This window comes from Myotis davidii, unplaced genomic scaffold (genome assembly GCF_000327345.1).
Source record: "Myotis davidii unplaced genomic scaffold, ASM32734v1 scaffold575, whole genome shotgun sequence".
NCBI classification, from domain to species: domain Eukaryota; kingdom Metazoa; phylum Chordata; class Mammalia; order Chiroptera; family Vespertilionidae; genus Myotis; species Myotis davidii.
Genome location: NW_006290306.1, coordinates 5,734,670 through 5,745,323, shown reverse-complemented (window position 1 = coordinate 5,745,323; position 10,654 = coordinate 5,734,670). Strand labels below are relative to the sequence as shown.

At 41.6% G+C, this 10,654-nt stretch overlaps 1 protein-coding gene across 1 annotated transcript in view; it reads left to right on the top strand.

The window, feature by feature from the left end:
* AP1S3 (adaptor related protein complex 1 sigma 3 subunit) overlaps positions 1-10,654 on the top strand; it is a 16,217-nt gene that overhangs the window by 3,738 nt on the left and 1,825 nt on the right. The window contains exons 3-4 of the mRNA XM_015563694.1: positions 1,146-1,254; positions 7,365-7,502. Coding sequence (XP_015419180.1) covers positions 1,146-1,254; positions 7,365-7,502 — 247 coding nt within the window. The remainder of the gene's footprint in view (positions 1-1,145; positions 1,255-7,364; positions 7,503-10,654) is intronic.

Sequence of the window (10,654 nt, the reverse complement as noted above, 5' to 3'; positions counted from 1 at the left end):
CCTGCTCTCATGGCACTTACTCATTTGTTAAGTAATCAAAAACTTTTCAGTTAGTAATAAGTATTATGGGGAAATGCAGATTAGTGTGCTGCAGAGATGGAAAACTCTCTTTATTGTTATTATTGCTCATATTTGCAGATGAAGAAACTAAAGCCACCGAGAGCTTATGTAATTAGTCCCCACTCACAGTAATTGAGTGGTAATTGGCAGAGCCATAATTCAAGTTCAGATCTTTCTGGCTTTAAATCCTATGTATTCTCTCTTTATTGCACCTGCTTGTGTAGGAAGACCATACTCAGAAGAAACCTCAATTTATAGATGAGGAAACTGAGACCCCAAGAGATAGAGTAATTTTGCCCATTTAGACCTAGATAACTGATACCCAAGCCAGGATCAGAACACAGCCAACCCGACCCTGCACCCAGCATCTTCATGCAACTTCCAGAAGGAACACGCGTTAGAAAGGCTCTTGCTAAGAGTGTTTATAAGACCTGAAGGGGAAAGGTAGAATAACCGCTGCAGACTGCATTTAATGGATTAAATTACCAGAAAGTGGGATCCGTGGTCAACATTTTTAGTATTTGCTGACAAGAAGCTTGTCTGTATTCTCCACCAGCGTGTTTTCTAAAATTGTTGGTTCAGTTGTATTTTAAATCCTTATTTAAAGAATAGGCTTCAGTGGTTCTCTCGACTGATATTACAAGCACTGGGTTACAACAGTGAACAAGGCAGACCCTGCCTTTGGGAACCGCTGATCTGGTGCGAGAGACCGGCTATGAAATGGACAGTGAAGAGACCTGATGCTCTGAAAGGGGTGGCACGGGGATGCATAGCAGGGGCTTCCAACCCAGTCAGAGATGGCAGAAATGCCAATCTTGGCAGAAATGACACCCAAGCTCAGAGCAACAGGACAAGGAAGAGTTAGCCACACAAATGGGGTTGGGAAGAGTGTTTTGGGTAGAAGATACACACAGGAGAAACCCATAGGGGAAACACACAGGACTATGATTTTGAGATATGGAATGTGATGAATAATGATTTCATTCTTGGATGGGAAGCAGGAGGTAACTGCATCTTCATTGGGGAGAATCCACCTTCAGGTTGTTTAATGGGTCATCATATTTTACTTTTTTTTTCCTTTCAAGGTATGCTAGCTTATACTTTTGCTGTGCAGTAGAAAGTCAGGACAATGAGCTCTTGACACTAGAGATTGTGCATCGTTATGTGGAGTTGCTGGACAAGTACTTTGGAAATGTAAGTTGTTCTGGTCTATTAGAATCAGTAGGTCTCCTTCTCAGCTCTTACTTCAGTCTGTCTTCCGTCACATTTCTTCTCTCTCTCAAGAGTAAAATATGAATTGCATTTGTACCAAGGATCAGAGCACAAGGCTTCCCCCACTTCCTGTAATTATTAAATGGCAGATTTCAAGGCAGGTGGTGTCTTCAGACCACAACACCTGAGACCTTGTTTAATGCACTAGAGTGTAATTGTGAAGGATTCCTTCTTTGTCATGGACTGTCATCTCTCTTCTCATTTGCTCTTTTAGCCCCTCTCTGGCTTCTTCTACTAAGTCACACATGTTCTTTAATATTATTTATACATGAGAGTGAAAACAACAACAATACCCTTTCATTTCACATTGCTGTTTTATCTCCTTGCCCCCCAGTAATGTCTTACATGAGGTGTCCCAACCCGCTGAACTCATTCACTCCACAGCAGCTCACAGCTTGGCTTCCACCCCTGCGGCTCCAAGGAAATCAGTTACCACCCACCCCTCCCTAGTGGCCGACACCAGTGACTCTTCTTAAATCTTCACTTGCTTAACCTCCTGCAGCACCGAACCCTTGCTCACCACGATTCTTTCTTTAAATGTGCTCCTTTTTATTTTGCCAGGACACTGAATTCTGCTTATGGCCCCTCCTGGCTTCTTCCATTGAGATCCCTCCCTCCACCTGCTCCCTAAATGCCCTGCTGCTCTTCCTCCTCTCTGGTGTGTCTGCCCGATTTTCTCTCCTGGAAACCTGTTACCACATGACTGTTTCTTGCTTTGCTGAAGATGCTCTTCCTGGGCTTCTCAATCATCTTAGTCTTCAATGCAACAAGAACCATACGCACCTTCTGTTCTGTATTGTGATCAAATTTATTGTGTCTCAGGATCCTTTCAGCTTTCTCCAACCTTTATACTGTGGGGCCTTGGCTTACGAGTTTAATTCGTTCAGTGATGGAGCTCGTAACTCAAATTACTCGTATGTCAAATCAAAAAGTGAACGAGTGAGACACATGATGCTGGGCTGATGTGGCGTTCACTGTGACGTTCGCTGCGCCAACTAGCGGTGGGGTATCTGAAGCTGGCTCGTAACCCGAATTTTAGCTCGCTCCTCAAAGCAAAATTCGGCCGAGAGACGGCTCATATCTCGAAAAACTCGTTAGTTGGGACACTTGTAAGTCAAGGCCCCACTGTACTACAATCTGCCTCTGTCTATTAAAACTAGGCCAAAATTCCTCTCCTTCATTCCTGTTACTAGTCTAGGCTTTTTGGGGATCATACTTTTGCTTCTCTTTGAAACCTCATCTCTGGCTCTCACCTGGCCTATTGGTTACCATCTTCCTTACAAAGCACAGATTCGGGGTGACATCCCTCCTCAGTCACTCTCCATCTAAAATTCAAACTCCTTAGCCTGCTATTGAAGCTTTGTAAACCTTGGTCCCAGGCCATTCTCCCACTCTCTCGCTTTTCTCTCTTTACATCCCTGACCCACCCAGTGCTCCAGCCCCATGGGCCAGCCCGGCCTTATCCTTCACTTGCATGGGCTTTGCTGGGCCATTGAACTGCAAGTCTTTCACGATCATGACCTAGGACTGACTGTTTTTTTCAACACTTGTAACCAGCTCTGGACCATATTTTAGCAACCGTTCCAGAATCAATTAAAGTAGTTCACACTTCGAGTAGTCATTGGATTTGGAAAATTATTTGGGAAATGATTTCTTGCTCACTGAAGATTTTTATTTTGTGTTATTAGGAGCACTTACTTCCACAAGAGTTTTCTGTATTCCATTTAATGGAATGGGCAACATTTACAGTATTGGGTGGGTTTTTATCAGATTTGTTGCAACTCTTTTTATAGGCTGAGTACTTGAAAGGATTTTCCTGCTGTCTCTCCTCCCCTCTCTATTATTCCCCGCTTTTTTTCTTTGTGAATTATGAAAAGACCTAAGTGTTGCTTCAGGGACTTCAGGTTGTTGGAAATGAGGTAGCTAGATCAATTTTCTTTCTCTTTCTCCTGGTTCCCTAAGATTTTTTTTTTCATTTTTAAAAGAGAGATTTGCAAAAACATAATAGCATATTTTTATATTTGAGATTATTTGATGTTATGCTTTCTGTCATTCGGATGAATTCTGACATTTTGGTATTTCCTTTTCAAATAACCTCCAGGCTCGGCCTTTTGCAAAAGCCTGTAGGAGTTCCCCAGGAATCGCCTCGTCCCTCTCATTTCTGCACTCTGGTCTGGCCTGTTGTGTTTTTCTGGATTAATTCAGCTATGACAATATGAACTGGGGCTGAATGTGGATCTGGATCTTATCTGACCAAATTGAGGGTACTTCAGAACACGTGGCTTTCTCAAAAGAATTAGACTCCCCTTCACTAACACGAGGCTCATTTAAAGTACAGGGAGAGTCAGAATGAATTCCTATTTCTCTAGCATCAATCTTTTATCCTGTTTGGGCAGACCTTTAGGAGGATCCAAAATTTAATTCACTAAAAAATTCAATGAATCTTTCATTAAGCTAAGAGCAGCTAAGAGCAGTTCAAGGCTATCTGCCCAGTAGGTGTTCAATCCTTATTAATTAACAGTGATGAGCAAAGCGTACTGACTCTCACTGACATCGTCTCAGGAACATCGTCTCTTTGGTTTACTTTCTCTCTTGTGTTATTCTGAAGGTTTCCTTGAATTTTGTCCTTCTGTAATCTAAGAGAAAACTTTGTGCTGAGCTCCTCTTATATATAGCACTGGAAAAATATTACCTTCTGATGACAGATAAATCAAAATCTCTGGCTACTGATTTAAGTCATGTATTTTTTTAGCACTTTTCAATTCCAAGGAGATTTACAAGGATTAACTAGTTAATCTTTCGATTTGCAGTAAGTAGCATTAACCCCAGTTTATAGAGGCGATGAAGCTCTGGGTCTCACCATAGATAAGGGTCTGCTCCGGGATTTCCAGGCCTGCCTATTTCCCCATTTCAGACTCTCGGCCAGTTTTCACTGATGTCCTCAGAAGGTGTGGCTATTGCTGTCTTAGAGCGCTTGGATCTCCATGGAGGGGATTTTCTTGTAGGAAGAGGTTAATAGAAATATTTACTTTGCTAACCCCATAGGGCTATTGTGAGGATCAAAGGAACAGTGCAGTTAACAATACTTTCTAAATTGTCCATTGCTATTTAGCTATACCTTGCATTAGGGTTATCTTATATATAATTTTATATATATAGTTGATTTTTTACAGAGAGGAAGGGAGAGGGTTAGAAGTTAGAAACATCGATGAGTGAGAAACATCCATCAGCTGCCTCCTGCACAACCCCCTACTGGGGATGTGCCCGCAGCCAAGGTACATGCCCTTGACCAGAATCGAATCTGGGACCCTTCAGTCTGCAGGCGTATCCACTGAAGGCATATACCTTCAGTCTCCACTGAGCCAAACCAGTTAAGGCTATAGTTTTATACATTTATTGTATATAACTTGATATTTTTTGTATTTACTTTAGAAGAGAATTCAGTGAGGGAAGGTCCTTCTTAGACTCTATCCAAAAGGATTTAGTTATTGCAATACCAGAAATATTCTTGCTACATCACATATTCTGCTCTAAGAGAAGACCCTTACTCCAAATTATAGTAAAGCATAAGGCTTGAAGATCAAATGTAAAGTTAAATGATCACTGTTTCTGCCTTTTATAAGCTTTCTGCCAGATATAGATGCATGAGAAAATGATTTTTAAAAAAGAGGCTTATGTGTTGATTAACACAAAAGCCCTGTGTTTTTGCATAATTTGGTGGAATGAAATTATTTGAGCATCTGGTGTACTGGGGCAGGGTGCTTAAGGTGGAATTGGAAGTATCTGAAAGAAAAAAAAGCAAGTATTTGAGTAATCAGGCAATAGCTGAAGAACCTGCATTTAGGCTAAGGTTCCCCTGAAATGTTTTCTCTTCTTACTCTGTGATACAGAGCCTTTGGGCCTTCCAGCCGTGGGCAAACTACGGCCCACGGGCCGGATCTGGCCCGTTTGAAACGAATAAAACTAAAAAAAAAAAAAAAAAGACCGTACCCTTTTATGTAATGATGTTTACTTTGAATTTATATTAGTTCACACAAACACTCCATCCATGCTTTTGTTCCGGCCCTCCGGTCCAGTTTAAGAACCCATTGTGGCCCTCGAGTCAAAAAGTTTGCCCACCCCTGGTAGACTCAAGAAATAGCCACAAAGTCGAATTTTGGAGTTGCTGTATGTGAAATAGCTGCTCATGGGTAATGTTCTCTAGCATGCCAATAGAACTTGTACATCCATTTCCCTTATGACCTAGAGATAGTAACTGTATATCCAAGTTGTGTGTGCATGTGCATGCATAGTGTGTCTGTGTGTTTTGTGTGTATTTGGCTTTGTACACCACTTCACCTTACCCCTATCCCTGGAACTGAGGTGCAATAAATTAATTGCCCCATGGCTGCTGGGGAGCCCCACAGGCACGGGGAGGGGCAGCTGCTCTGAGAGGGGGGTATGAGAAGCTCTCAGAGAACTTGCATTAGTATCAGGTTCACTTTGCAGAGCTCTGGCTGCTGGTTTCTCCTAATGAAGTTGCTGCCTATCTTGGATTCCTGGTCTATGCCTGCCTTGAACTCTGAGGCTACTGTAACTCCCAGCTTCCTGTTCTTCCAACTTCTGGTAATTGCTTACTTCTCCTACCTTCTTTCATGTGCATGGTGTCTCATCTGCTGTGCTTTCTTTTTATCTATACTGTTTAAAATTGCAAAATACTGCATATGTTTTTTATATATCCTTCTAGACATAAACTTTTAAAAATAAAATGGATTTGCATTATGGAATTGCATTTATGCATATTATTTTGCAGCTTTCTTTTTCCTCTTACAACCTTCTTTTTCCTCTTGCCTGATATGTCCCAAGCACTCCATAAATACTTCTTTTTTTAAAAAAAATTAATTTATTTTCCAACTACAGTTAACATACACTATGATAGTAGTTTCAGGTGTACAACATAGTGATTAGGCATTTATATCCCTTATGAGGTGATCCCCCCGATAAGTGTAGTACCCATGTGAAATACTTCTTAAACAAATGTAGGTGGATGGGGACAGGGGAGACAAACCATCCAAAGAGCTTGAAAAGGAATCATCAGAGATGGAGGAAGAGGACAGGCCTTGAAAGGATCGCCACAGTCAGGGAACAGGAGAGAGGAAATTTTCAGGGATGAGATTGGTGAAGAGTTTCCAAAGCTCCAGTCTGCTGAGAGATAGGTGTCAGGGAGGACTGAAATCTTGCCGTTCTCAGACCTTCAGGAGGGTGTGGGAATGGAGAGTTAGGTGTCAGTGAGTTGAAGGAAACAGCAAGGAGAGTCCCTGAGTGGCTGTTGGGTTAAATAATTGGAAATGAGCTTTATTTGGATTATGGGGAGTAGTCTTACCATTGCTTCACTTGACCAAATCTATCAGACTGTTCTGGTCTATGGCAGTGTCATTGGTTCCCCACATGTCCAGCATCATTAGCATCGCCTGGGACCCCGTTAGAGGTGCAAACTCTCGGGCTTAGTCAGGCACACTGCACTAGAAACTCCAGCAGTGATGTTTTAACGCGGCTTCTGGGTGGTTTAGACATATTCTGAAGGTTGAGAGCCACTGGCCTGTGACATAATTTTGAGAAAAATTAGCACAATTGAGGTCTGAAGTGTGACCTTCTAAGGGTCCTAAAACTAGGAGCTCTGACTCACAGAGCAGAGAGCAGGAGAAAGGAAGCTCGCCCCCGAGCCTGAAATGTAGTGGGGCTCAGCTTTCATCTGGGCAGATCGAAATATGAGCTGGGCAGCCTCATTCCTCCATCGAGTCGCAAATCTTTTGTTGTGACAGTAAACATTACCTAGGGACATGCTCTGCTTTAATGGAATGTGATTATACTACTTTTATTAAAGGCCTACAATTCCCTAGCTCAACTTTTCTGTCCTTAACATGCTACCTGATATTTTTATCCTTGGTATGCCACATGGGCGTTACTTGAAAAGCTCGAGACACTGGTATATGTTTCCCTTGATATCACTGCAGGTTTATCAAAACATTTGTTGTTGTTTTTTGTCCTACCAGGTCTGTGAGCTGGATATTATCTTTAACTTTGAAAAGGCTTATTTTATCCTGGATGAATTTATAATAGGTGGAGAAATTCAGGAAACGTCCAAGAAATCTGCTGTCAAAGCCATTGAAGATTCTGATATGTTACAGGAGGTCAGTACTCAGTTTCTCATGCAGTGGGAAAAGATGATGATGATTATAATGGTGGTGGTGTTGACGGTGGTGGTGATGGTGATGATGGCAGTGATGTTGATGGTGGTAGTAGTGGTTGTGGTGATATTGGTGGTGGTAGTGGCAGTGGTGGTGGTGGTAGATATGATAGTGATGGTGGTAGTAGTGGTTGTGGTGGTGGTAGTAGTGGTGGTGGTGGTAATTAAATATTAGCCAACACTTATTAAGTTCTTATTCTGTGCTGAGTACAGTTTCCAAGCAACTTACATGTATTAATTTATTTAATTATCACAGCAGCTCTCTAAGAGGTAGGTAGTATTGTGAGCCTCATTTGAAAGATGAGTAAACTGGGTCACAGAGAGGTTAAGTCACCTGCTCTACGTCACACAGCTAATAAGTGTGGAATAGAGATTTGAGCCCAGGCGCTTGGGCTCCAGAACCTTCACTCTTCATGTTTGAGCTTTTAAGTGAGGATACCTCCGTATCAAAAAGCTATCAAATACTTGGTGATAGTCTTTATAAGAATAATTTTATGAGGGGTATAAAAACTTTCGTTAAAGTATCTGTGCTGCCCCAGAAAGGAGACTAGCAGCACATCGTTATTTCATTTGCCAGGGCTATTAGAGCTTTATTCTTGAAGAGGGTATTTATCATTTTAATTAAAATTTCTTACACCCCCTCAGAAGGCTGTGTGTGGGCTCTTATTTGCATAAATTAATTGGGAATACCGAGGCTCGCTTGCCAAGGTATAAAAGGGCCCTGAAGCATCCATTTGTTTGTGCTCCTGACTTGGTGGTGCTCATATAAAGTAGAGTGGGGCTTTGCTTTTAGTTGTAGTCCAGATTGGCATAAAGGAACTTACCGCCATGAGTCCCTTCAGTTTTCCCAGGTACACTGTGAAAAATAGTGCATCACTCCACTGGCCTTTGACCTCCTAAATGAGATAATCCAACCCAGCTCCGCCACCTCTGGATACTTCTTCCCACAGCATTCATGGGTCTTGCCATCTTTCTATTTTCATAACAGCAGGTCAAGAGATTCCAGAGTGTTACAAAGTACCTTTGAAAAATTGGCATTAAAGCCATTCTTCCTACTGTTTTAAAGGAATAAACTGATTAAATTAATAAAACAACATGAGGAATGATTTCCCAGCAACTGTGTTTGCACGTCTTTGAGCTGATTACTCGTTCCTGCCTATCTAGGGCACCAGTTCTTGGATACTGAGAAAGACGTCTGTTTGAGTTTATCTGTGCCAGCTAAAAGGCCAATGTATTTATTGCTAGAGGTGTTCTCACCTCAAAAAATGCACATAAACTTTCTGTTTACTTGACTCTCTCCAAATGCTATGGGAAGGGAATTTTATAAGATACTTGAGAAATCAGTGGTTTGGAAATTCCACAGAACAGCTTTTCTTTCACTATGCCAGGAGGTTGTTTATAATTCTATCTCAGGGCTCTTACTGTGGAGTCTCCTTGTAGGAGAAACAAACTTGCCTGGCCAGTGTGGCTCAGTGGTTGAGCATCGGCCCATGAACCAGTAGGTCAGGGTTTGATACCCTGTGAGGGCACATGCCTGGGTTGTGGGTTCGATTTCCAGTAGGGGGCATGCAGGAGGCAGCAGATCTTTCTCATCATGATGTTTGTCTCTCCTCCTCTCCCTTCTTCTCTCTGAAGTCAATAAAAATATTTTTTAAAATATAGGAGAAACAGACTTTAAACAGGGTCTTTTGGCACTTTGGGAATTAAAATTTTTTGAATTGGTGCCAAGACACACCTGTGTTATTTTGAACACCCCTTTTCCCCCACCCCCTAGGAAAACGTTTTAAAGAGCTTGCAGTGTATCTAGTATTTCTAGTTTCATTTAAATCTGGAAGCAGGTATTTCAAGAGAGAGCCCTTTCACAATTTTAAACACTAATTGGTAGTTCATGTCCCCTGTGATTGAGTTGAAGGTTCTGATGAGTAGGTCTCGGGGGGTCCTCCAGTTCGCCCCTGGGTCCCCATAGTGAGCTGGCAATGCCACGACTGCCCTATAAATCTCGTTGATTTAACAGCACCTGCCAAACTGAAACAGCATTATCGGCATTCTGATACAGGCTAAGTCAATGAACATTTGGGAAGCTGGCTAAAAAATTGACTTTGTATATTTGGTTATCTTTGTAAGTTCAGTCAGAGAAGTTTAAATGAATGCACACAAGTAATATAATCACATAAAGAAAAAAATTACTGCTTTTCTTATTTTCTGTCCTTGGGACCTAAACACATATTTGTAATTGCTAAAGGTTAAGGGAGTAACCTTAAGATTAAAGTAATAACATTGTTTCACTTTTAACCCAACTAAAAACCTGCACGTAGCCCCTGGGACTTTCTCTAGACCCCTCACTAAAAGACTGTCTCCCCATATATACAGCCTTAAATCTCGGAGGGCTAAAAACTTATTCTGGGTATACTAGGGCAAGATGTTGATAATGTGGAAGTAAATGAACAGTTTGATTGGTTGAGGATGGCTTTAGGCAGTATCTTATTTTGAAGGTAACAACTAAGAATTGCAGATGACAGGTGCAAAGTGATTAGAAGGAAAAAGAAGATAGTGATCTTGAATTGCAGAGGTTGCAATTCCTGAGATTACTAATGGGGTTGACAAACAGATGTTTTGACCACAGAGTAAGAAAGCAAGTTTAGAAAAGAACCTGTTCCTACAAGCTCAAGACAGAACCAACCTCATGCATTATTGGCTCGTGTAATTTGAGTAGCATGGCTCAGGAAGGGCAGCCACGCAGTCTTCAGCAGACTGAATGCACCAGTGCCGTTCAGTAGGGGCCAATGAATTGTGGAGTCAGTGAGGTGACAACTCCAGGGTATCTTAACTGCAAAGAAGTAGCCAGACAATAAATATATTATAGAGGGTGTCAGGCACTTAATGATTGTTAACCATATGCTCTTGTTCTGGATTTTGCGATAGTTGTCATCTTTTAAAAATAAGCCAGTCAGTGAAAGAAAAATACCAGATGATATCACTCATTTGTGGAATATAAAGAACGTTATAAACTGATGAATGAAAATAAATACAGAGGCAAAGAAGCATTGAACAGACTGTCAAACTTCAGCGGGAAGGCTAGGGAGAGTTGAGCGGGGC